Here is a 26435-nt window from a genome sequence, read left to right as displayed (position 1 = left end):
TCCGTAACAAGACATTTATTGATGCGCAAGTCTCTGTTCTGAAACAGAATCAGCTGCTTCCCCTGGCCAGGATCCCAGCAGCAGCTCAGCCACCGCTGAGCCGTGGCAGATGAAAGAAGGAGGCTGACCAACACGGCCCACGGTCCCTCTATGTGCTCAGGTCCAGGACAAGGTCAGGGTCAGTGGAGACCATGAAGAGGTAGATGCGGCGGGATAAGTCTGGCCCAACACGGCGGTCTTTGCCGCCGACATCCGATTTCACTGGGATGTCACGCAGCAGGAGTCGTTTTTCATCTTCTGTGCTGCATTCTTCGTAGGCCTTTGAGCACACAAGAGAGGGAAGCGGTTAGCAGAGATGCTCTCACAGAAGACTCCAGTCTCCCCTGCAAGGCTCAATCCCGCTGTACAGTGAGGATCCATGACTCAGCCTTCATCCAAACATACTAGGCTTGGGATAAAGCTCAGAACAAGATCTATCACTTGCAAACAGACCTCACACACACTCAGAGTTGTGTGTTGCCCCTCCAGCATACAAGGAGAGAGCTGTATAAGCCATTTCTTCCAAAGAGACTGTGCTAGCGACAGAGATCAAAGCTCCAGGGGAAGAAAAAGGAGAGTATTTGACTATGTGAGACTTTTTAAAAAAAACTTCCGTCACAGAACTCACTAATGGAGTTCATGTGATTGATGCTCACAAAAACAAGCACTTGCTGATAAAAATGTCTTCATCAATTGGCTAAGCTGTTGTCAGAATGGTCAGACAGCATCCTAGTCTAATCCTGCTCCCCCAATACCTCGCTGAGTCAGTCTAGCTCACGAACCAGCAGAAGGCTAAGGGCAGTAGGGAGAGGGAGAATTTAGTGAACTAAATCAGCTCCCTGAAGCATCAGACAACAGAAGAGCAAGGAAAGGAGTATGCTGCTGGTGACAGTAAGCAGTAAGAGAGCTCGGGTGTCCCGTGGAAATCCCTCGCAGTCTGCAGGGGTGACGCAAGTTTTCTGCTTGAGGGTCATGTAGAGCTGTTGGACTGTAACGACAGCCACCCGAGACATCACCCGTTTCAAATAAAAACAAGGAAAGCTGATGGACAGACCATGTTGGACAAGGGCAGTGGGATGCATCCAACAGGTCTTCAGTTGCACTGGCTGGGGTGGGCAACCAAATGTATCGTCAGCAAAAACACAAAGATGCTTTGAGTGGGTCCTGTGAGGTGAGACCAAGGCAAGGAGAGGCCTGGAAGGGCTAACAGGAGGGGTAAACCATAGCTTTTGGTAGCTACTTAAGTCAAACACCCATCTGGAGACAAGCCTTGCCTTTCTGGAGATCGGATTTCACACTCAGGGCTTGTTTGCTCCATCAGCAAAGACCTTTAAGCAAGAAAGCATGTGACACCCCTCCCTGCCTTCATCCTCCAAGTTTTGAACAGGACAGAGGGGTTTGAGGGCTTACCTGTAACAGGAGGCTTGGGGAGGGATATGCTTCTGCTATAGCTGCTGCTGTTGCAGGGCTGACTCTGTTAAACTGCTGGATTTGTCTCTTCCACACCTGCCGAAGCCCTGTGCCGTCCCTCTCCACTCGCACCCCGCTGGCCCAGGCCCCAGCAGTGCAGAAAGGCAACTCCTGCAACTGCAGCTGTCTCCTGCAGACAGACAGACAGACAGACAGACAGCTGAGAGCAAGACCTGAGGCTGGTGTGTGCACTGAGCACAGGCCTGCAGACCCCAGACGCTGCAGCCTTCCCCTAGCGTTAAGCACTGGGCTTCCTTCTAAGACCTCTTTCTGCCCAGGGCTAATATTTCTTCCCCCTCAATTTTCTTTCCTTTCCTGCAAAGCTCCAGAACCCCGGGGTGAAAAGATTTTCCTCAGGCTGTCATTTTCCCTCCTTTCCTAGTGCTGAATCACCACTGCACTCACCACAAGAACAGAGGATTTTCATCAGCACAGACTGAAAACGATCTTGAGACACACCTAGTCTGGGCCCTCACGCTGACAGCGTCAAGGACAGGCTGGAGCCACAGGTAAATGTTCCTGGAACTCCCACTGAGGTTTCCCAAATCTCTGGGCTTGGGATGTGACCGAGCCCAGCAACACGACTCACTTGTACGGGCGTTTTGCTATTGCCTTTGTCAGCGCAGAGACATGCTGGCCCAACTCCTGCCACGTGTCTAGGAACAGCACTTCGATGTTACCCCACAGCTGCAGCACCACCAGCGCCTGGAGGAGAAGCGATGGAGGTGAAACACGTCACACGCCGACCAAGAGGACAAAGACAGGCTTGGGTGGGCCAGCCCTGAGCCAGGCCAGCCCTGAGCCAGGCCAGCCCGAGGCCCTCACCCTTGTCACCCCTCAGCCAGTAGCGCTGGTGTCAGCCCCAGCCACCAAAGGCACCCAAAGAGAGCAGCAAGGGAAGCCCACGGGTGGGACACGTCCCTTGGTGGGTGAAGCTGGGCTGGGCTGGGCTGGGCGGGGAGGGAGGCTGGGCTGCCTGCATTAGCTCTGTTTGCACAGTGCTGCAGTAAAGCCTGCTCATCCTTCTTAGCTCCCAGTAAACCAGCGAGTCATAACCCCCTTTGGGGCATATTGAGGCAGGGCAGGAATTTAGTTCAAGGGATATCAAGCAAGGGTTTAGAAGGTATTTGACCTAGTTTATGACCGCTGCGGCATCGCGAGGAGCATTGCTGCTCTGCTGTGGGACACAGGCTCTGTGAGACAGAGACCTGAGCGAGAACCAACAGGTCCTTTCAAGGCAAACTGGGCAGTTGTTGGTGGGGTTGGGGAGGGGAGACAACTCACAGTTGTGAGCAGAGGCTGGATTAGCTCTGAACCAGGGTCTTAAGAACAAGAGGCTGCAAACCGTGCCTTGACATCTGCGGTCCCTCTTCAATCCCACTGCTGGCCAGGGTGAAGGAGGATGCAAGTGGATAAAACCTGATCCAAGCCAGTCACCACCCTCCCTGGCAAAGCAATCCTTATACACAAGAGCTCACCAACAGGAGTCTTTTCCATAGAGCTCAACCCCAAGTAACATAAAACTTCAAGGACTGTAAGAAGTTTTACCTCCAGTATCTCCTTTTGAGTCATAGACAGCTCTGGGCCAGGCTGGGAGCTGGGACTCTGCTTTCCAGGGCTCAGTGCCTGCTGCCTGCCCTGCTCCTGGTTACACCTACAAGCAAGACACACTGCTCACACTCAGGCTCTACGTCTGCACGCCTCAGGGCTGCTGTCTGATAAAGAGGAAAAGGCCAGACTTAACCCACCCACATCCGCTACCTCGCGATCTGATTTGAACTTGGAGACAAAAGCATCAAGTTTGCTCCAGACCACCTGCCCCCCCCAGCTGGTGGCAGCTCCCCTGCAAGGACGAGGAGACCCAAAACCAGGGTGAGAGCTACTCGATTCCTCTGGTGGCAGAACTGAGCAGGCCACAGCTGATTTTTTTTTTATACATAACACTCTTTGTAAAATTTATCCTTACAGGCTTAAGCAAGAACCCCAGGAAGTGGTGAGACAAGAGCTCAGGACAGGACAGAGAGCTACCATAGCTGTGTCTATGTGGGGGACTCTGGAAGTGATCACACCATCACCACAGAGGAGATTCCTCTGCCATGCACGTACATGGATGGGAAGGACTTGGATAGATTGGATTGGTGACCAACATTAACGGGATGAACTTCAACAAGGCCAAGTGTCAGGTCCTGCACTTGGGCCACAACAACCCCCTGCCTGGCTACAGGCTTGGGGAGGTGTGGCTGGAGCTGTCTGGAAGAGAAGGATCTGGGGGTTCTAATTGACAAACAGCTGAACATGAGCCAGCAGTGTGCCCAGGTGGCCAAGAAAGCCAATGGCATCCTGGCTTGTATTAGAAATAGTGTGACCAGCAGAAGTAGGGAGGTGACAGTCCCCCTGTGCTCTGCACTGGTGAGGCCACACCTGGAGTGTTGTGTCCAGTTTTGGGCACCTCAATACGAGAGAGATCTCGAGGTGCTGGAGCGAGTGCAGAGGAGGGCAACAAGGCTGGGGAAGGGCCTGGAGAATAAATCCTGTGAGGAGAGATTGAAGGAGCTGGGACTGTTCAGTGTGAGGAAGAGGAGGCTGAGGGGAGACCTCATCACTCTCTACAGCTCCCTGAAAGGACATTGTAGAGAGGTTGGTGCTGGTCTCTTCCAACAGGGGAGGTTCAGACTGGACATCAGGAAAAAATTTTTCCCAGAAAGAGTGGTCAGAGAGTGGAATAGGCTGCCCAGGGAGGGGGTGGAGTCACCATCCCTGGATGTGTTTAAGGGTGGTTTAGATGAGCTGTTGGGGGATGTGGTGTAGGGGAGAACTTTGTCGAGTAGGGCTGAGGGTTGGACTCGATGATCCCAAGGGTCTTTTCCAACATGAATGATTCTGTGATTCTATGATTCTATGACCCAGGCACTGGGAGCAGCACACGAATGAGACATTTGGGGGACAAGAAAAGGGCTCCAGGCATTGAACATCCCTCAGGGCCTTGAACAACAGGGCAGTTCAGTGAGAGCAGTTCCCTCAGCTCCTTGGTATCACTGCAGCCCTCCAGCTGGGGTACAGAGAAGCCTCACCCATGAACCCCTTCTGGCTACAAGGTCCTCAGGGGCTGCTATAAACACATGCACACACCCCCTCAAGACTGCAAAACCCAAGTCCCGGCCCCCAGAAGCACAGACTTTGTGATTCACAGCCACCACGCTGGCACGAAGCGTCAGCAGCTCAGCCCTGAATGTGTCCCCCCTGCAGACACGCTGATCTCCGCCCGCTGTGAGCTTCCCCCGGCACCACCGCTCGCCCAGCACGTACCGCCTGTAGGCATCCAGCCCCACGACGGCCAGGCTGTAGGTTTTGGTAGAGGAGCCCTCCAGACCAGCCAAAGGCAACACTTGGTTCAGGTCAGGCTGACTCGCTGATGGGGCATTGACAAAACTCTGAAGTGAGACAAATCACACCCAAGCCTGTAGCAGCCTTCCTCTCTGAAACAACCCCTCCCCATCTCTGGCAGGACAGCCGGGCCTTCCAAGGTGCATCTCATCAGCAGGCTCAGACTGCAGCCCAGAGTGTTGCCTCTGGGCACGCACCACAGGCCACACCTGCCAACATCCCGCTGCTTCTTCTGGCTCACCTTTCTCCCTGGGGCGTTAGCACTGATCTCCTCACAGACACTGCCTATTCTAGCCTGTCATTCTCTACTCTTGGACCGGGCTGGATGGACGGGGAACTTCTCAGGGCAGAAGCACAGCCTGCCGAAACAGGTATAAATAAAACGTTGTAGGACTGCACACAAATGAGAACTAATGCAAATCTCTCTGCTTCAAAATGCAAATGTTTCCAAGGGCTGAACGCTTCTTTCAGGAAAATCTTTTATGGACTCCATGAGAATAGAAAAGCTAAATGCAAGGAAAGGCAAGTCTGGCCTGCCCAGGTCCCCTCTGAGGAAAGCAACACCCTGTCCTGCAGTTAATGGCGAGTACCTGCATATATCCCCAAGGATCTCCTCCCACAAGCTCTCTCCTTTCAAACCACCGCCCTCTGTAACACAGCTTTGTTTCAGGGTGGAGCAACAGCAGTTTTAAATGAACCTTCCTCCCCTTCAGTGCTCACTTGGCAAAGTGACTCTGCTGTAGAGCACTTAGTGTGGGTCTGGCTCTGAGATCTGTATCACCTGGGTTAGGGAAAAGAGGCACTTAAGAAAATCTTCTGGCTCTACCAACACCAACACCTCTTTCTCCTCTTCAGTCTTCACCATGGGGCCGTCCTAAAGAAGAGGAAATAATTTCCAACACAAGCAGGGGTCCAGCACGAAAGCAGACAGCAAGTCTCCACCTGTGCAGAGCCCACACTGTAAGAGGCACTAACACTCACAAGGCTACGTCAATACTACGCTGGCGGAAGACCACGGCTGAACTGAAAGGTGAAAATCCTCCCTGAACAAGCAGATCACTGAAGGTGCAAAAATAGCCTGGCAAGGAAGGCAGTGACAACTGCAGAAGTTGCTAACTAAGATGAAAGGACACAAAATGCCTTTGTCTGCACTGCACACAGTTAGATGACCACGTTATCTGCACCTACATTATCTGTAGTTTATTATATGACCACAGTATCTGCAACATTTTATCCAGCAACAGCAAAAATAGAGTTCTGCCTCTGCCTGAAATTCCTGTAGTGGGGATGAGCACAAGAACAGCCTACGTCAGCCTCCACGGCCACGCAGATACCGTTTGATACTGAACCAGCCAAAACCAAACTGGACTGGAAACTGTATTTGGCACCAGAAGGTACCTGCCCAGTGAGCAGGGTTCATGAAGCAATCTCTGGGCCTTCCAAATTAGGGGCCTGACAGCAAATTTGCCCAGCCTCTTCCAGACATGCAGGTGTTGCCCGTGGCAGCATGCCATGCACAGATCTGGGCTGGAAATGCTGCTGAGCACCCAGGTGAAACCTCTGTATGAATGCCTTGTAGCGGTCTCATTCTTGCTTACTAAAGGCTCCCCGGGCTTGATGCACACCTGCCTAAAACAACAAGGTGTAGATGTTTAAAAGACACTGGCTTTGGAATAGTCTGCGTGTGAATCAGACCCAGCTCCCAAGCTAACTGGTCACCAGTAATCAGTGTTTCTGAGGCTCCAGTGCCCGGTCTAGCAAGGCAACTCAAAGCTTTCTCCCCATAGCACATCAGTTGCCAGCTTACATGCACAGAGAAGATGAGAACGACTCACCGGAGTGGACAGAGTGTTTGGCATGTTTCTCCTCCAGGTTATGCTGCAGGGAATTGCCTGAGGCTCAAAAGAACATTTACAGTCCAAGGAACTTAAAACCTTCACCCAAGCATCTGAGCCAGGATCTTTGAGGAGACCTGCAGAGAAGGACAGAACATCATGATGAGAGAAAAAGAGGTATTTCATCAATGTTATTAAAGAACAACAAAAAGGCAAGTGCAAAACAAGGAATTCTGTAAGTGTGGAAAGGCTGGTTGCCTACAGTGCACACTCTTGCTGGCTGGATTGCTGACTGGTTCCATTGTTGACCACCTCTGCAGGCACCTATAAAATTGTCCTTCTTCACTCCAGCCAAGTACCTGGACGGTGACAGGCAATTTGCCATAACAACTCTAAAAACCAGCTTGTGCATTCTAGGTTACTAAAGGCAAACTTTCAAAGCCAGTTCTTCTGTTTCCTCAATTAATAAATTTGTAGAAACTTAATTATTTTTGACATCTCTGTGAAAGAAGACTGAAATTAGCCAACAGGCTGAACAATCAGTCACTAGGAAGCGGGGTTCCACCCACCGTGCACAGCCCCGACACCTCCCTCGATGCTCCCTTCAGCCCTGTTCCCATCCCCTCCTGTGCCAGGCTGGACACACACGTGGATGTCACCGGGAAGCCCACGGAGAACATGCTTTTAATTACTGGCTCTGCAAGTACTGTCAATCGTAGCTAATGTGAGTTGGCACCATCCTTACAGGTGTCTGCAACCTCATCTAACTAATTGTTTGGACTGTTTTCTTTGGCAGATGCCTGCTCTAGACTGAATTTGTTTGAGATGTTTCAACAAAATAGCACAGCTGTTTCTAAGAATGCAAGGGGAGGGTTGAGAACATGCTGTTTGTCCTCCTTAAAAATATCAACACCTTGTTTTACAAGGGAGCTTTGCCAGCCCGGCCCCAAGCCGCTCCCCGGGGCAGGATGGACCTCAGGGTGCGGGGCTGGGTGCTGCAGGCACAGGACAGGCAGGGTGCTCCTCCGTGCTGCCCGCGCTCCCTCTGCCGGCACCCGGGAAGAGGAGGAGGAAAGCCTCTGGCTGGTGCAGTGAGGTGAGGGGTGGAGAGGAGGGTTGGGAAGGCAGGAGCAGGGTTGAGACCTGGGCAGGAATGGGGGCAGAAGAGAGGAGCAAGAACTAAACTGATTAGCACTGGGGCAGAGGAGAATGTGAAACCCAGGGACAGAAATTCTGAGGACTCGGGGGGTGCCAATATAATCGCCACGGTGGAGTTTTTAAAGTGAAAATCCCACAGCATTTTCTCTGGCGGGCTGTGCATTAGACCAGCCAGCCTGCCTCATCAGGCAGACCCCACTCAAATGGGATCCTTCACCTGGAGAAAAGCTGCGAAAATACACTTCTGGAACCTCCACCACCTCCTGAGCACCGGCTGTACCCACGACTTCACAGCAAATTCCACAACAGACAGATGACAGTATTTATCCTACAAAGACTTTTCTAGTGGCAGAATAATAAGCACAACAGGACTGTGTTGGAGCAAACAGGAACAATCTTTCTCAGTCAAAACCATGCTATGGACCCCCAGAATATAACCTCTCATTATTTTATTGGTGCGAACACGGTAATAATTTACTCAAAACCATGTGGGATAAAGCAGCTGGATCCCTGCCATCCAGAGAACCAACAGAACCTGCCCGAGACCTGCATGGAAGAGAACAAGCAAACCAAGTCTCTAAACAGAACGTTTAAGGATACAAAACACGTTTCCTTAAAAAACCTCTTTAGTTAAACAAACCTTGCTGCTAGCAATTTACTTGTGGAGTGAATACATAACATAATTAGCAAAAAGTGGTGCATGGCATGCTAACGAACAGAGCAGTTCAAGATATAATGCTTACGGCTCTAATTACACGTGCACAGGGATGAGCTGCAGCTTCGATTCAAGGCATTGGGGACCAGGACACAGTGTCACACTTGTCACACCTGCCGCTCTGCCCCTGACAGTGACCCCGGGCTGCCCAGACAAGCTGCAGGGTGAGGAACGGGCCGGCAATGTCGCTGCCCCCGGGACAGGGGATTGGGAACACGCTCCAGGCAGTCAGATGTGTCAGGGGCTCAGCAGCAGCACTTGCAAGTACCGGGAAAGAGCCAGGATCCCAGGGACACGCTGGCAGCCAGCACTGAGGAGTAAGCCACCTCATTTTCTGCCAGCAAAGCTCTGTGCTGTGACCTATGGGGTCCTGCTGCCTTGAACATCCTCCCTGAGCTGGCAGAGCAGCTCTGGAAGCAGACCCAGCCCTCTGTGAGGCACCTGGAGAACATATTTCAGGTGCTGGTATTTCCAGAGGCTTATCTTGAAGCTGAACCATGAGGCAAGTTCCAGATAGGAGGTAACATCGCCCAGCCCGAGCAGGCGGCTGAGCTGCAGCTCCTCTTATCTCTTCATAACGACCCCTGAGGACGCGAGCACAGGAACAGCGGCAGCTCGCTGCCCCAGAACTAGATCAGAAGCAGGCGCTCCGTAAAGCCGAGCTTCCAGAGCCCTCCGGGGCCGAAGCGCTGCCCTTCTGCTTCCCCAACAGGAGGCCGGAGAAGTTAAGAGCTTGTTTTCCAGAGGTGCCAGCCTGGGCCTGTCAGCCCTGGAGCTGGAGCGCTTGGTCACAGAATCACTGAATCAACTAGGATGGAAAGGACCTTGAAGATCATCTAGTCCAACCGTTAACCTAGCACTGACGGTTCCCAACTACACCAGATCCCTCAGTGCTATGTCAACCCGCCTCTTGAACACCTCCAGGGATGGGGACTCCACCACCTCCCTGGGCAGCCCATTCCAACGCCTGACTACCCGTTCTGTGAAGAAATACTTCCTAATATCCAGTCTAAACCTTCCCTGGTGCAATTTGAGGCCATTCCCTCTTGTCCTGGTGCTTGTTCCTTGGTTCAAGAGACACATCCCCCCTCTCTGCACCCTCCTTTCAGGGAGTTGGAGAGGGCCATGAGGTCTCCCCTCAGCCTCCTCTTCTCCACACTAAACCCCCCCAGGTCCCTCAGCCGCTCCCCATCAGACCTGTGCTCCAGACCCTGCACCAGCTCCGTTGCCCTTCTCTGGACACGCTCGAGTCATTCAATGGCCTTTTTGGAGTGAGGGGCCCAAAACTGAACCCGCTCATCGAGGGGCGGCCTCACCAGTGCCGAGTACAGGGGTAAGATCCCTTCCCTGTCCCTGCTGGCCACGCTACTGCTGGTCCTCTCTCCGTGGCACTCGGGGACAAGGCGGGGACCGCGGCAGCTGCCCGCTGCAATCCAACCGCAGCCAGCCTGCGGGCACGACAGCAACGACAGAGATAAGGCGGCCGAAAGAGCCCCAGCGACACTCAGGGGGCTGCGTGGGCCCCGGGCGCCGCTCGGGGACAGGGGCTCAGCGGTGACAGCCGGGCCCCCCCCCGGCCCCGCCGCCCACCTGGGTCTGCGCACACCTCCACCAGCCGCAGGCACCGCTCGGGCCGCAGGAGCCGCCACGCCGCCGCCGCCTCCCGCCGCCGCCGCTTCTCCAGCGCCTCCTGCTCCCGCCTCCCGCTTACGGCCTCCCCGGGGGCCCCCCGCCGCCTCGCCCGCCCGGCCGGGGCCGCCGCAGCGGGGCCGCGGGACTCGGGCTCGCTCTCGGGCTCCGACTCGGAGATGGCCCAGGCGGCAGCTCGCCGGCCCGCCCCAGCCATGGCCCAGCGCGGGCGGCCGGGAGGCGCCAGGCCCCGCCCGTTGCCATGGGAGCGGCGGCAGCGCCCGCCTCTCCCGGCCCCGCCGGCTCCTCGGCCCCAGCACGATCGTTCCGCCGCGGGCGGGTGCCGGGGCGGCGCTGAGAGCGCGGGGCGGGGGCGCGGCCCCTTTAAGAGCGGCGCCGCCATGATCTGCCTGGTGCTGGGTCTCTTCGCCAGCTTCTTCCAGAGCGGTGCGGGCCGGGACCCTGCCCCCGCTGTGCCCCCTCCCGCCCCCGCGGCTGAGGGGCCCGGTGGGTCTCCTTCCCCCCCGCCTCACGGCTCCGCTCTCTCCTCGCAGCCTGCGGCGGGGCCAGCGAACGCACCTTCGTGGCCATCAAGCCGGATGGGGTCCAGCGGCACCTGGTCGGGGAGATCATCCGGCGGTTCGAGAGGAAGGGGCTGCAGCTGGTGGGGCTGAAGCTGCTGCAGGTGAGCGGCCGGGACCGCCGCTGCCAGGGCGGGAGCGGGGGGGGGGGGTGTGTGTGTCCCCTGGTGCTGGGGGGCCCGGTCTGAGGCAAGGCCCGTGCAGCCCTGCAGGCCCTGGCTCTGTGGGTGACAGCCGGGGGGTGTCTCTGCCCCCTCCCCGCTGGTACAGCCTGTTGTTGTCACTCGGGCACCAAATCCTCGCGGGTCAGAGGGGTGTTGGCACCCAGGTGCCTAAATTGCTTTTTGGCGGGGTGATCCCAGTTGTGCCCGTGCTCCAGGGCTCTCGTGCGTGGCTGGTGTAAGCTGGCAAACGTTGTTCCTCTGACCTAGAAACTTCTCCCCTCCCTGTGTGAGGCTTCGGCAAAGCCATTTCAACCCTGGACGTGAGCATCTGGGCGGGGGCTTCATTGTAACATGCACTATCCGGCTTGTCCCACATCTCTTGATCACCAGCAGTGTGCCCAGTTGGCCAAGAAGGCCAATGGCATCCTGGCTTGTATCAGCAATAGTGTGACCAGCAGAAGCAGGGAGGTGATAGTCCCCCTGTGCTCTGCACTGGTGAGGCCACACCTGGAGTGTTGTGTCCAGTTTTGGGCACCTCAATACGAGAGAGATCTCGAGGTGCTGGAGCGAGGGCAGAGGAGGGCAACGAGGCTGGGGAAGGGCCTGGAGAATAAATCCTGTGAGGAGCGATTAAAGGAGCTGGGGCTGTTCAGTGTGAGGAAGAGGAGGCTGAGGGGAGACCTCATCACTCTCTACAGCTCCCTGAAAGGACATTGTAGAGAGGTTGGTGCTGGTCTCTTCCAACAGGGGAGGTTCAGACTGGACATCAGGAAAAAATTTTTCCCAGAAAGAGTGGTCAGAGAGTGGAATAGGCTGCCCAGGGAGGGGGTGGAGTCACCATCCCTGGATGTGTTTAAGGGTGGTTTAGATGAGCTGTTGGGGGATGTGGTGTAGGGGAGAACTTTGTCGAGTAGGGCTGAGGGTTGGACTCGATGATCCCAAGGGTCTTTTCCAACATGAATGATTCTGTGATTCTCAGGTGTAGACCTTGCCCAAATACCCACTTGCTCAGAGCAGACAAAGCTTTGTGCTCTTTGTACTCAGGCCTCGGAGGAGCTGCTGAGAGAGCACTACATTGCCCTTCGTGACCGTCCCTTCTACAGCCGGCTGGTGAAGTACATGAGCTCTGGGCCTGTGGTGGCCATGGTGAGTGCTGGCCAGGTTCTCCGGAACCAAGGAACAGAAAGTAAGTGCAGTGTTTAAGCAGCATTGGCTTGTGGTATGATGGAAACAAGGTGGCCTCTCTCTTCAGAGGGTCTCTTGACCCTGTACTGAAGCTGTACTGAACTGCAGGGACGTTTCCTGCAGTAAATTAAATCCATAAACAATTCTGATTATTTTCCAAAATCAACTTGTGAAGACTATTTACAGAGAGACCCTTTCTTGTCTCTCACCCAGGTAGATCAGATGGGGAATTTAGAGGCCAGATGCTATGACCTGCTGGGGATGTTGTGGAAGCTGATTCTTGTTTTGCTCTCTGTCAGGTCTGGCAGGGCCTGGATGTGGTCAAGACAGTTCGCACAATGATCGGGGAGACTAACCCAGCCGAATCCAGGCCTGGCACCATCCGAGGAGACTTCTGCGTTGAAGTCAGCAAGTGAGAGCTTTGGCTTTTTGTTCCCTCAGTATTTCAGGGCATCCTGTCCAGGCACTTCTGTGCGAGGCCTGCCTGAGCCACGTGAGTCTGCATTTGCAGATCAGAGCTTCTCCTTTCTGTGCTCAGATCAGAGCTGTGTCCCTCAGCTTGCAGAGCAGCCCTGGCAGGGCAAGCTGTCCTCTGCCTCCTGGGCTTGGCTTTGCCAGAAGGGAGGAGCCTGGCTTTGGGTCTTTCTTGCCTCCTGAGGCCTTCTCTGATGAAAGCAGGTGGGTTTGCTTGTCTTTTCTTCTGGGGAATCAGGACTGTCAGGCTGTGAAGAGGAAAGGAGGAGCCCTCTCAGCCCTTTCCTGGGGGAGAGGGGCACCTGGAGAGCTGCTGTAGCTCTACTGGGCATCTGAGTCTGTAATGAAAGCCAAGGGGGAGCGCCAGGTCTTCACTGGTGGTGACCTTGGGGGGCTGCAGCCTGGCTTATGGTAGACACTGCTTTTATTGAACCCGCCTGGCTGAGGTTTCTGTTCCATGGTGTTTGATTTCCAAACCTGCTTCAATGGACCTACTTTGATGGAAGGGGGGAAATCTGGAGGCAAAAGTTGGATTACTGACATAAAACCAAAGCAAACCTCAGATCAACAGCCCCTTGCAGCTCCTCCTGTAGCAAACAAACGGTCCTTCATCATAGGAGGAAAGGAGTGCTGGGAACTGGTGGCACATTCATCACTTAAGCCATGTTCAGCATAACCACGAGCAGCCCCTGAGCTGGCAGGAAGAGGGCTCTGCAGTGGGATATTGTAGGATGTGACTGGCTCAATTGGTTTAAAGAAATTGCTCAAGGTGAAATTTTACAAACTGCAGCTTCCCTCTTCTGCTTTTCCCTGCTTAGTGCCAGCTGATCCCTTTCTTCTTCTCCACAGGAATGTGATCCATGGCAGCGATTCAGTTGAGAGTGCCCGGCAGGAGATCTCCCTCTGGTTCCGCCCAGAGGAGCTGACTTGCTGGGAGGACACAGCTGAGCACTGGATCTACGCCTGAGGGAAGTACGTCTTCCTGAGTGGGCACAGGGTGTTTCCATCCATTTCATTGCAGCCGTGAGGGCTGGCTGTGGATCCTGCTGTGGGGGTTTCTGTTCTGCGTGTGAGTGGATGGGTCCTAGGAGCTGGTTTGTGTGTGTAACTGCGGGTTAGATCCCTGCAAGAGTAGCTGTTTTTTTTTTTTTTCCTCTCTGCTATAATAAGTAAATATTTGGTATTTTTGCTCTGTTTGCTGCAGCCTCTTAAATCCCAAATAGTTCAAGGTGATTTATTGAAGTGAAAACTGGGCTCTGTGCCTGTTCCTGTGTGTTCTGACGTGCCTGACACAGGAGAACCTGTGCTTCTTACTGCTGGGAGAGGTGCTCTGGTCACTACAAGGTGCTGTGATCGATATAACTTACCTGCATTTCTAGAAGGTTTTTAAAGAATTAGGCTGCTATGGGATAAGGGGGAAGGTTCCCCCTTGGGGGTAAGAGCTTGTTCCAAGACAAGGAAGGAAGAACAGGACAAGCTGCTCTCCCATGGCGGGAGCTCTGTGTGCCAGGGCTGGCACAAGCTCACCTGACTTCAGATGTGATGAACGAGTCCATGGAAGGAAGAATCACCAAATGCTGTGAAACGCCCAGTTTCTCTGACTCCAGTTCCTGGCTGTGGCTGTTTGCTCATTATAATCTCATTATAATACCAAAACACACCTCCATCCCAAAGGCTACCCACATCCGAAGGGCGACCACTCCTCACTGAGCTCGTGCCCTGAATTTTTGTTAAACTATACCTTTAAAAGCAAAGCGAATCTTACACCAATCGTAATAATGTATGACTAGAGTCACTCAAGCTTCACCTTGAAGATAAGAAATGGCATAAAAATGGCCTGAGAAAGGGGGAATGGTGGGGGAAGATATTGTGAACAAGTCAGGGAAGATACTGCCTCTGACTCCTGGGATCAGTCGACGGGATCAGTCCCCCCCTGCCCATAGGGACATCTTTGGGTAAGATCTGGACTATTCCGAGTGTTTGCTCAGAAAACTTAGAAATCTCGCTATATAGAGTCATTTTTTAATTTTCCATACTGTGTTATCTATAATCCCAGTGGTCACACGCGCTTTGGCAGACAGTGTATTTATCACTGGAAATCCATCAGAACCTGTACTTCTGTTGCTTTAATAAACTGCCCTGTTTGTTAAGCTGGCTGTAGAAGTTTCTCACTGGGCGCCGCCCAACTCTCTAAGTCTGGCCCTGGGAGTCCAGGGAGCGCGACTAAGCTGGACGCACTGTGCGTGGGGAGCATGGCCTAATCCCGGGAGGTCAGGACGTTGAGCGCAACCGGACTGACGGTGCCTGTCTGGGGATCACTCAGTCTAAACGTGCCCCCCCCACCCCTCTGACATCTGAGGGGAAGCTGGACCACAAGGGGGTTTATTTGCTGCCAAACCACCCTTTAATGCAACACTAACGCAGCCATTTGCTTTTTTTATAATAACTGCTAGAATCCCCTCGTCTTTCCCGTGGACGGGGAGGTGGCGGACGCCTAGGTGGTGTCTCTGTGCCGAGGGGGATGCGAGCCCCCGCTGTTGGCGAAGCTGCTTCGTGGATACCGGCCCGCGGTGCCGCAGCCGCCATCTTGCCCCGGCCGCTGCCGCGCGAGGGCCGCGCACGTGCCAGGGCGGCGGGGATTGGTCCGCCCCCGTCACGTGGCTCTGGCCGGCGGCAGTTGGGCGGCGGCGTTGTGACATCGCCTGGCAACAGCGCGAGGGCAGCGGCCGCGGGAGGCGGGAGGCGGCGGTGAGCGCGGGGCGGCCCTGCCCTTCCCTTCCCTGCCCCTCCTCTGCCCCCTGCCTCCGCCCGGCCAGCGCCGTCCCGCGCTCCCCCTCAGCCCCGCGGCCGGGGCTTTCTCCGGCGGCGCAGCACCCCCCCGGGCCCCGCTTAGCTCCCCGCGGGTGTCGGGGCTGGGGTCGCTCTCCCAGGGACAGGGGTGTCGGTGCAGCGGGAGAGCTGCGGGCCGGAGCGGAGCCCTGGCCCGGGGCGGTGCAGCCCAGGCCGCCGTTTGTGCCCGGGGCTGCTGGGCCCTGTCCCAGCAAGTCTGGTGGGGTCGTTTGGTTTCCTCGAGAGCTGCGTTTCCTTCAGCCCTGGGAAATGGAGCGGTGTGGTGTGAAGGCAGAGACCTGGGGGGGGAGAGAAGTGACAACATGGGGGCTGCCAACGTTGGAGGGAATTCTGCTTCGAGGATTGACTTCTTTCTTTCTCTTTAATGATTGCAGCAAGCGCTAGCAGCACAAGCCTTTGTCATTTCCCAACAAAACTTCAGAATTAAATTTGAGTTCTACTCCTTCTACTGCCAACGTCCCCAGTTATCCCCAGTAGCTGGGACAGACTGGTGAGACTTGGCCATGGCCATGACAGAGCCCCACAGGGTTTCGTTCACCACTCTCCACGGTCCACTGAGCAGCAGCAGCTTTGTGAGTTCCGTGAAGGACAATGGAGATGAGCCCCAGGACTCTGAACGGGCTGCAAAAACTGTTCGAATAACAGTTAGTCTCTTTGAGCCCAATGACAAACACTGTCCAGAATTTTACTACCCAGATCTTCTGGCAAGTTGTCAAGAGAAACCAGAAGGCGGTTCTTCAGGAGACAAGGTAAGCGTCCTCATGGCCTGTGGGGAGCCTAGGTCGTATCTGAAGATCTCAAAGGCTTTTTTTCAGTATTGCTGTTTTCATGCTGCTGTGTTGAGAGTTGGTTGTGTGTTAGCTGTGAGGTGCTGAGAGGTGGCAGGAGGGTGGTCAGGCATCGCGCAGGCAGGAGAGCCGCCATCCAGGCAGGGGTTCTTGTGGTGAGGCCACGCTGTCTCACTCCTTTGCCTTGGTCGGAATTTCCCGTTGGAAGGGTGATGTGTTGGTAGCAGAGTGTGCTTGTTTAGTTTGCAGTTGCTTGATGTAAAGTGAGTTTTGGTACCTGGCTTGCTCGCAGCTATGAGGAGCTGTCTTCCAAAGAGCGTCAAAGCAAGAGATGTTTCTCCAGCATGTGGCTGTATCTTTTCTTGGGACCCTGCTCTACTTCCACCTTAGTGCTTGGCATCTCTTTCTGTGTGGTGGCCGTGGTGCTTTTAGGTGTTGCCTGACAATTGTGTTGGCTTGTTGAAAGCCATTTCTCAGGATAAGAGGGCACACAAACTTCTGTAGCATCTGAACGTTGTGTTATGGGGGTTCTGTGAAAAGAAAGCTGACTGGATTCTACTTGTTTGTACTGTTGCTCTTCCAAACTGCTTAGCTGTCGGTTGATGGTTCATGCTGCTTGGGTTTTTTTTTTTTTTCTTTTTTGAGAGTTGAGAGAAGCAGAGACAGGTACAGAAGTAGCTGAGAGAGCACCCAACGCCTAGAGACACTCTGAGTACTGTACTAAAGGTGGATTTGTCTGAGCTTCTGCTTGAATGCTCTAGTTGTGAGGGGTTTAATGTATGGAGTTTTGGTGGCAGCGTGACAGGATTGATTCTGATGGTTTTGTCTCTCTTATTTGTACAGAAGAAAGACCCTGCTGATCCCTTTAATGATGATGCAAAGGAAAGGTGTGAAGAGGAGGCTCTTGCTCCGAAGGCTGAAGAAAAATGTGTATGTTTTTCTTCTTGATATTATGTTATGCCTTAGAATGGGCAATGCTGTTCAGCTCTCAACCACTTAATGCTGGTTTGGTTCTGCTGCTGCTAGAAGCAAAAATGATCTTATACCCTTTTCTGTACTGGAGCCAATGTCAGTGTCCTGTGTCAGAGATGTCCCCATGGTACCCTGTCAATCTTTTACCGCTTAGGGTGGCAAGAGATGTAGAAAGGAACGCTTTCGGGACTTGATCGAGATGGGGTACGGCTACGACGAATCTGACTCCTTCATCGATAACTCTGAAGCAGTGAGTACAGGGCGGGTGTGAGGGTGGGTAAAGGCAGCTGCCTGTGGGGGCTGAGCTGGCGCCAGGGGAGACCCTGCACTGGGTGCAGGCCAGGAGTGTGCCGGGGCTGGGGATCGAGAGGTCCTGGGGCAAGCGTGTGGCAGGAGGTGGCTGGTTAGCAGGTGTCCACAGCCCCGTCTGTTCTTGGGGGAGCACAAACCCGCTGCATTCTCCAAGCGGCTCAGCTACGGAACAAAGGAACAAAGCTTACGGTGCCAACAGATTGTTCTCTGTTATTTCCAGTACGATGCCTTGGTTCCAGCTTCTGTGACTACAAAGTATGGAGGGTTTTACATCAACTCAGGAATCCTGGAATTTCGGTACAAAGATGACTATGTTAAAGAGAAAAAGAAGAAGTGTCCCAAGGTCAGCAGCCCGCTTTCTCTTCTTTCCTCTGTTATATCTCGGAGGGTTTGTTGCACGAAAAGTGTGTTGACATTCGAAGCAGAGCGAGATCTGTGAACTGGTGTGGACAGAATAGGGATGAGCACTTGAAATCCCATTCTGCCCCTGTACTTGATAGTAAAACGCAGCATGTCTGCCATGGATGGCTCTGGTGGGGCTGCCTGGTTCCTAGAGGAGAGGTGGCAGCAGCCGCTTGTCACCCTGAAAAGTCTCTTGCCATTATGGGGATGGAGGAACGAGCGCTTCTCTTTGGTGGGCACGTCTGTGGGAGAGAGCCCTGTTTTCATAACGCCGACACGAGGCGGCTGGAAGGGGAAGCAGCAGGAGCACTTGGCATCCCTTCCCCTTTATTGGTGGGATCGTCTCTAGCGTAAAAGCCGGGTGTGCTGTGAAATGTTGAAGACAGTGTGTGCCAGAAGCACGGTGAGAGATGTCTGGGGCTTGGGTGAATGTGTGCGGTGGGGAAGGAGCTGTTCTCCACTTCTTGGGAGAGGCCCCAAAGTGGCTCTGGGGTTGCAGGTAGCGTTGCAGGAGAGGCTTTGATTGTGACTTGCTTTTAACCCTCTTCAGAAGCGGAAATTGGAAGATGGAGGTGAAAAAATGAAGAAGAAGAAGAAAGATGATTCTTACGACAAGGAAAAGAAATCCAAAAAGTCCAAGTTTCCAAAAGCTGGGTAAGGAGGAGGAGGAGGGGATGCTTGCTGCTCGACATCTTGCTTCAGGGTTGCAGGTGGCATTTATTACGCTGCAGTAGTAGCTGTTGCAGTGTGGGGTGGCTTGAGTGCGTGCTGCATCAACAGCAGCAGGTAAAACCCCGCTGCTGCCAAAGTGGGAGAAAAAAGGCAGCTGACGATCAGGGAAGGAGCAGAGCCCCGCAGCAAGAGCAAAGAGGGGCACAGCCAGCTGCAGAGTTGGTGTTCCTTGGAGCTCTGTTCAGGCACTGATGGTAGGAACAGAGACTGGAGAGCCTGAAGAGAAGGAAAAGGAATTTGCTCTCCTGGCTTTAACAGGCAAAAAGCTTCAAGCTGCTGTCACGCTAACTCTCTCTTTCTTTGGTTGCTCTGCACTAGTTGTCAGTGCATTTCCCAGCCTTCCTTACTGGAATAACACACGTAGCTAAATAAGAGCATAGCTCGGTGGAGATGGTTTAATCTCCGTCACCGCTCGGCAGTGAGGAAGGACTCATACATCAGCATGAGTCTTGCACTGTGGCAGCCCTCTCCCTCATGTGAGTGGTTGCAGGAGCCTTTCTGCTTCCCCTCCGTTTCACGTTGCACAGCAGCAAAGAGCTTTCCCTTGGGATCCTGAGAGTAGGGGGCCAGGGACGGAGAGACGGTTGCTCTGTGGAGGGCAGCTACACTCTAGACCTTAAAAATGGAAGCCGTGGCACAAATCCATTGTGCAGTCAAGTTGAGAGGCAGAAAAGTGTGCAGCACAGCAGTGTGGTGTATCCTCAAGTCTCCCTGGTTTCCAATCGATGGGTGTAGTTTCCTCTGCTCCAGCAGAATCTGCTTGAGGGCAGTTCCATTAAACATCCAACTTTGCAACATTCCCCAGCTGTTGTTTCACATGCAACAGTTACTAAATCTGAGGTAGGAGTCCTGGGACAAATGCATTCAGAAAGCCTAGAGGATTACAGAATAGGAACTGAAACTTTAAAGTTGGGTAAGTGAACAGCTGGTAGATAAGTTACTAAAAAGAGATATAACTGAACGAAAATGCCTTGTGTCGTTTAGGGCCTCTGATACCAAGTGAAGTGTCAGGACTTCAGTCTTATCCTTAACTCTCAGGTATGACCTTAGGATGATAGAATCATAGAATAGCTCAAGTTGGAAGGGACCCATGAGGATCATCGAGGCAACTCCCTGCTCCTTGCAGGACAACCTAAAACTAAACCATATGACTAAAGAGCATCCCCTGAACTCTGACAGCCTTGGTGCTGTGACCACTTCCCCGGGGAGCCTGTTCCAGTCACCGACCACCCTCTCGGTGAAGAACCTTTTCCTAATGTCCAATCTGCACTTCCCCTGACACATTTTCCTTCCATTTCCTTGTGTCCGATCTCTGGTCACCAGAGAGAGGAGATCAGCACCTCCCGCTTGGCTGCTCTGCTTTGAGGAGGGTGTAGACTGCAATGAGGTCACCCCTCAGTGACGAGGTCACCCCTCAGCCTCCTCTTCTCCAAGCTGAACAAGCAGTGGGACCTTAAAACCTGAAGAGACCATAGAGTATTTTCCCTGGTGTAATTGGTTAAGGGGCTCAGGCTTCCCAGGGGATTGGTGCATATGGCTGAAGTGAACTGGGATGAAGGTATCCTCCTCTCTTCCCCTTCATCTTGTATGTAATTCACTTTCCTCCTCCGTACTTTGTTTACAGTTTTATGGTGTTAAATGCAAGTAAGAAGAAGTACTCTGGTGCTCTTAGTGTCAAGGAGATGCTGAAGAAGTTTCAGAAGGAGAAGGATGCTCAGAAGAAAAAAGATGAGGAGCAGAAAGTGGCGACTCCTTCGCCGGCAGAACTGGCAGCCCCGAGGAGGCGGAGAGGATGCCTGACCCTTTGCTCTCGCTCTTCGGCCATGCCAGCGATAACGACCTGCTTCAGGCAGCGACGGCTGTGGACTTGTTAACGGACCTAGAGCTGGAGCGGCTCCTCAGTGAATCCCCAGAAGGGAGCCCCTTTCCTGATGTGGAGGATGGGAGCGATCCGATGGGGATGGGCTTGGAGCAGGATTTCAAGCAGCCGCCGTCCCTCCTGAGAGGCTGCCAGCCCCCTGCACTTCAGCTGCCAGGAAGAACTGCAGAATAAAGGAGACTGCTGACATCCTTCTGTTCCTTTTCCAGATGCTCTGAAGCTAGATTAAAAGGCATAGCTTGGGATAAAGGGCTTGAGTCTGTTGATTCTACAATCTAAGGAGCCGTCATGTAGTTTGGCTTGTACTTTGTCCCTCTCTCCCTGCCTCCAGCCCCCCAGGTTGCCTCAGAGTCACATTTATGTTGCTTAGAGATCCCCTGCCCGGTCCCTGGTCAACGCTGTGTTTGTCTTGTTCTTCAGCATAGAGCTGCAGACGCGGGAGCTGAACAGCCAGATCCGCTCAGGGGTATACGCCCACCTGGCTGCTTTCTTCCCGTGCAGTAAGGACACTCTGGTCAAGCGTGCCCGTAAGCTTTATCTCTATGAGCAGGTGAGTGAGTTGGCAGCAGAGCCCTGTCTCGTGTGTCCGTAACCCCTGAGCTGCAGAGCACAGTTGTTGTCTGCGTGACGTGGTGGTGTCCTCCGCCCAGCCTGGTTCAGGCAGCACATCTGGTGGTGCAGCTTTGGCACTGGCAAGGTCTGACCTGCCAGACTGGGGTGTCTCGGCTGGAACAGGCCGTGTGGAACCTGAGTCTGTTCTGTGGTTGCTCCAGGGTGGCCGATTGAAGGAACCTCTGCAGAAGCTGAAGGAAGCCATTGGAAGGGCCATGCCAGAGCAGTTGGCCAAGTACCAGGAGGAATTCCAAGCCCATACTCAGGCCAAGTTTGCCAAGTAAGCTCCTCGTTTGCTCATTGTGCATCTGTAGCTCTTCTCAGCAGGTTCCCTGTGACCTGTAGGCTGCTCTCGTGAGGCAGAGCCCATCTCTGAGGAAGTGCTGAGAAGGGTCTGTGCCGAGGCCAAAAGAGAGGGACAGCCAAAAGGCTGGATGCAGGCCAGGTGAACAGGAATCGAGTTGTACTCCAAGAATTCCTTGTCCTGAGGGACCTCGGAAGGTCACTAGTCCTACCCCTGCTCCAAGAATGGCTAGCTTCGAAGTTAGATCAGAGCGCTCAGGGCCTTGTCCTGTGGAGTTTTGGAAATCTCCAAGGATGGAGATTACCACAGTACCACTGTGGCTCGTGTTAGCCAAAATGGGAACTGTTTAATGCTGGCAGTTTTGGATTCAGAGCACCGAGCTGTTCCCAGTGGGACGCTGCAGAGTAGTTCTGACCTCAAACAAATCTTCATTGTGCACAGTTTAGGATTTACCCTCTTAAACAGTAAAAAAAATTAAAGGAATCCCCCACAGGTCCTTTTCAAAACAAATGTCTGCCTGTGCTTTGGCTTGAGGATTGCACCCTGAGGGCCTTTGCCCATCTTTGCCCCTCTGTGCTTCCTGAACAGGTTTCGACTGGGTGTGGGATGACCTGAATAAGCTGACTGCCGCCCTGCTGCCCTACGACAGCTGCAAGGTGACCTTCCCCATGGAGTACAGCTGTGGCACCGCTGCCACCCGGGGGAACAAAGAGCTGGCAGACGGGCAGCACTTCTGGGAGATCAAGGTGCCCCCCCAGTCTATGGCACAGACATGGTACGTGGGCAGAGTCGCTTATGGGCACACAGAAATGTCCAGGATTCTTAGGACGGGACAAGAAGCTTCTGTACCACCACATGTTCTGCAGCCTGATGGGCAAGGATGGGGACAGCTGGGGACTTTCCTACCCAGGGCACGCAGGCAGGGCAGTGGCAGAGGGCAGGATGGCTGGAAGGGCAGCAGCAGGCACAGGTGCTTGCTTAGGGGGTTGAGAATGAAACAGCCGGAATGGGAAATGGGATTGAGGCCAAAAAGGCCGCCAGACCTGGGAGTCCCTTCAAAAACCGCAAGTGCGTAGGTAAGGGCAAGGGCAGGTGCAGCGGCCTGCGGGCAGGGGGTGGGAGCGGGGAGCAGCGCTGCTCTGGCTGGACTCGGAGCCTGGCTGCAGCAGCACTGCCGGAGAAAACACCGGCAAAGTAGAAGACCAAGGTGTGAAGCGAGCAGGAGGAAGGTTACCTTTGTTGTTTCATAGACGCACTGAAAAACCTGCAGACTTGCAGAGGTCCCAGCTCTGAAACAGGTAAACTGCAGCCAAAGGTCTGAGCTTCATCTCCTGAGTTGCTCTCAAAGCCTTCCTGCAGGATCCCTCCTCTCTGCAGACCGGCAGCAGAGACAGGATTTCAGGTGGCCTCCCGGTTTCAGGGCGCCCCAGACTCTAGTCAGGGAACTGACCTGACTCCTCAAAAGACAAAATCCAAGACCAGCGCCCTCCTCTTGACTGTTGTGTGTTGGTTTGGTGTCTGCCATGAACTCATCACACTGTGGGGCCCGATCGAGCAGCAGCGTGTAGGGAAACGGGCTCCTCGAGCTGCACCTGGGTCGCTGTTGTGAAAGAGCAGTTACTGCCATGAGTTGAGGTGTCGGTGACCTTTCTCGAGTCCCCAGTGACTTTAATTGCTTGCATGTTGGCTCCTGCTGCTTCTCCCTATCAAAGACTGTATTAAACTGTGATAATAAAAGTAGAAACTGTCTTTTGTTCTTGTTGTGGCCCTTGAGAGCAGGAATCTGAAGGTGCTTGCCAAAAATAGCCACGCTAGCACAGCTGCCGGGCCGGAGGGGATGTTTGAAATGCACCACTCATGTGTCAGATCTAGAGGAGCTAAAGGCAGTGGAGATCACCTTGCCTCTGCCTGGTGGGGGGTTCTTGCACTTCCCACGGAGCCCCCAGTCTGGCTGGGATGGAACTGCAGCGGGGCCAGACTGATGCCACAGCCCCACGCCTCGCAGCAGCCCGGCAGCAGAACCACGCGGGCTCTGCCGCTCCTGCAGGACCAGACGCCAGCGCCATTCCAGCCCCTGCCCTGACTCCTTTCCGCGGGGCCTGCGCTCAGCCGGTGGCTTCCGCTCGTGGGGCTTTCCCCGGCCTCTGCCCTCTCCTCCGGGGCGCGTTTGCAGGTGATTTAGGGCTGAGCTGGTGCCATCGGCCAAGTGCGAAGGGTACTGGCAAGGGGAAGAGGGTTGAAATCGCCAGGATGGGAAAGGGCGTTTCCCCTGTCCTCTCCCTGGGTTTCCCCCCAGCACAGTCACTGGGAACACAGATCTCCAGCCGCTGCCATTCCCCTGCTCCTATTACAGACCTGCACAGGCTCTGGTGAAGCTTTTTGCTCCACATGCATTTATTCCCTGCTGAGCCCCGTGACTCTGTGCCTTTCCCTCCCACACCACAAATCTCCAAGTGAAGATGGCATCTCAGACCATCTCAAGTTGGAAGGGACCCAGAAGGATCATCAAGTCCAACTTCCTTCTTGTTGGAAGTGTGGGAAAAGCAAAAGAGTAAAAAATCTGTAAAACACACATTTCCTTGACACAGGATGCCCAGAACAAACACAGGACGGGATGGAGATCCAGTGATTTGTGTTTGCCATGGCGCCAAGGAATAATGCGGAGTAAGGTGTAGGCCGTGTGGTCCCATTCTTTCTCTTATCTCAAGGATTTTTGCAGTAGCCAGCCGGCCTTGTTTCTCATTCTCCCTCTTTTTCCTACAAAAACCAGCACACCCCTCGCACCAAGGCACGTGCTTTGTCGTTACTCAAAAGATAATGGCTTGACCACAGTCCCACCCACTCACACATACATACTAAGATAAATACTACCCCGAGCTTGTGTCTGACTCAGAGGGACGATAATTGAACACCAAATCGGAGGGAGAGATCGCCAGGTTTGTTCTCTCACCCTTCCCCAGAAGGGACGCCTTTTGGTAAGATTTGAGCCCTCGGCTACGCTGAGTGATTACCTGGGAACTAAGTGTGTGTGTGATTGCAATCATTTTTCTTTTGTGTGTAGTTGTATAAAGCCAACCTGCAGTTTGTGCATTCATCACACGCAATGTCAAAGAACTGGTAGATGTTGCATAAAAATAAACCATACTATTTTTGAATCTGACGGGTTCTTTTGAACGCAACCAGACCTACAGCACACGGGCTGTTCGTGCCTCTGGGTCAGACCTATAGTTACGGCCCTAATTGGCACAGCTATTAAGAGATAAGTCCAGCCACCCCTAGCCCCTCTAATCTCTGAGGACCGGCTAGAACGCAAGGGGATTCATCCCTTACCAATTTAATTCATCACCTTAAATGCAACACTTGTCTAGCTGTGTGCTGGTTTGTCCAGGATACTGCAAGAGACACCATCAAAAGTTTTGCTAAATCCAAACCCACCACATCTACCAGCTTCCCTTGGTCAGCTAGATGGGTAACTTGGTCATAAAACTAAAAGAAGTTGGTTAAGCAGGACTTTCCCCTCATCAACCCATGCTGGCTATGACCAATGACAGCATTGTCTCTCAAATGTTTCTCACTAACTCCCAGAACAACCTTCTCTGTGAGTTTACCAGGCACTGAAGTGAGACTGACGGGCCTGTAATTACCAGGGTCTTCCTCCTTACCCTGCCTGAAAATTGGGACATTTGTCAGCTTCCAGTCAACTGGGACCTCTCCAGACTCCTGAGACTGCTGAAAAATAACAGAGAGTGGTCCCACAGTGACATCAGCCAGCTCTTTTGGTACCCTGGGACGGATTCCATTGGGCCCCACAGCCTTATGTGCACCCAGCTGGAACAGCCAGTCCCAAACAAGTTCAGGGTGGTCTGGGAGTTCAGCATCCGCCCCCAGTCATGGTCTTCCAGCACAGGGCCCCGGAGTTCCCAGCTTACTGCCTTATACACAACTTCCAACACTTTCCTACTGAAATGAAAATTTCACTCAACCGTCAGAATCCAACAGAACCTTTAAGCAGTTATTCTTTATCAGCAGCGCTGGGGTCGCCCTGGGGATTCTCCACCATAAGGGCTCCCAAGAATTAGCAAGGGACATCAGTTTGCATACACATAAATCGTATCTATTCATTAGATTTCCTAGAAAGGGGGGTGTCTTATGATAATGAGTTCCCAGAATTCATTTACATAATCTGGGCATGCATAGAGAAAATAGGGTGAGGGTCTTTGGTGGTCGAGGGAGGAAGTATGTAGTCTTCTTCACAGCGTTTGCTAGTTGACGCTCTTTCCGGAGCGTGCGCTGTGAAGTAAAGTCCAGGTTTCTCCCTCCTAAATCAGCAAGATATCCTCCCCAGAATGTATCTCTGTGTCCTTTTGTTCGAGTTCCCCTCATCTTAGTTTGCTCAAGTGCCTACCGAGGGCTTTGAGTCTGCCATCAGTGAGTTATATAGGGAGCGTTTTACTTTTGTCTAGACAGACAGAGGCCTAGGGAAAACAGCTGAGTCTTCTGCTTGTTTGTTTCCCAGGGACCTTTCATGCATCACATTTTAGTCTTAATCAGAAATTCACTGGTTTCAGCCCTTTCACTACTCTGTCACCCCTCTTCCTTACCTACATTCCTGAAGTTGTATTTAATTCTACGGAATAAATCTGAGCTTATTTAAACACCCCTGGGCCCAAGAGGGGCGGGATGAACGCAGCTTCCCAGAGGCAGCGCTGTTCGTATCGTTGATTTCTACGAGGCTCCACCAGCGCTGCTCTGTAAGTGCTCTGAGAGCCTCGGAACGGCAGCCGCTGCCGCCCTTCAACCACCGGGGTTAACACCGCTCCCGGGTCCTCCTCGCAGGGACGGCGGAGCCGGGCACGGGGCCTCAGCGCCCACCACGCCGCGCCCCTACAGGGTCCGACCCCCCTCAGCGCCAGCTGAGCCGCCGCCGCCATCTTGCCCCCCACCCCGCCG

The 26435-nt window shown here is 53.6% G+C and overlaps 2 protein-coding genes and 1 pseudogene across 3 annotated transcripts; 2 read left to right on the top strand and 1 right to left on the bottom strand.

Moving 5' to 3' along the window:
* On the bottom strand, window positions 1-10633 carry EME2 (essential meiotic structure-specific endonuclease subunit 2). Of its 2 annotated transcripts, none has more exons than XM_074885966.1 (8): window positions 10192-10633; window positions 6729-6865; window positions 5675-5767; window positions 4816-4940; window positions 3058-3163; window positions 2099-2214; window positions 1450-1639; window positions 1-319 (listed from the first exon to the last, which is right to left on the bottom strand). In XM_074885966.1, exons 1-8 carry the CDS (start codon window positions 10631-10633, stop codon window positions 149-151), a joined length of 1380 nt encoding a protein of 459 aa, XP_074742067.1. In that variant the 3' UTR covers window positions 1-148. The 2 variants fall into 2 exon arrangements, with proteins under 2 accessions (XP_074742067.1, XP_074742068.1); XM_074885967.1 differs by having other exon boundaries at window positions 10208-10323.
* Window positions 10579-14784, top strand: NME3 (NME/NM23 nucleoside diphosphate kinase 3). Its single transcript, XM_074885976.1, has 5 exons — window positions 10579-10677; window positions 10785-10915; window positions 12020-12121; window positions 12460-12572; window positions 13484-14784. Exons 1-5 carry the CDS (start codon window positions 10632-10634, stop codon window positions 13599-13601), a joined length of 510 nt encoding a protein of 169 aa, XP_074742077.1. The 5' UTR covers window positions 10579-10631; the 3' UTR covers window positions 13602-14784.
* Window positions 14785-15922: 1138 nt separating this feature from the next.
* Window positions 15923-22202, top strand: LOC141950687 (ubinuclein-1-like; annotated as a pseudogene).
* The last annotated feature ends 4233 nt before the right edge of the window (window positions 22203-26435 follow it).

The sequence above is a fragment of the Strix uralensis genome, chromosome 16 (genome assembly GCF_047716275.1).
Source record: "Strix uralensis isolate ZFMK-TIS-50842 chromosome 16, bStrUra1, whole genome shotgun sequence".
NCBI lineage: Eukaryota > Metazoa > Chordata > Aves > Strigiformes > Strigidae > Strix > Strix uralensis.
Note: the sequence above shows the minus strand (reverse complement) of the source record. Positions and strands in the feature narration are given on the sequence as shown.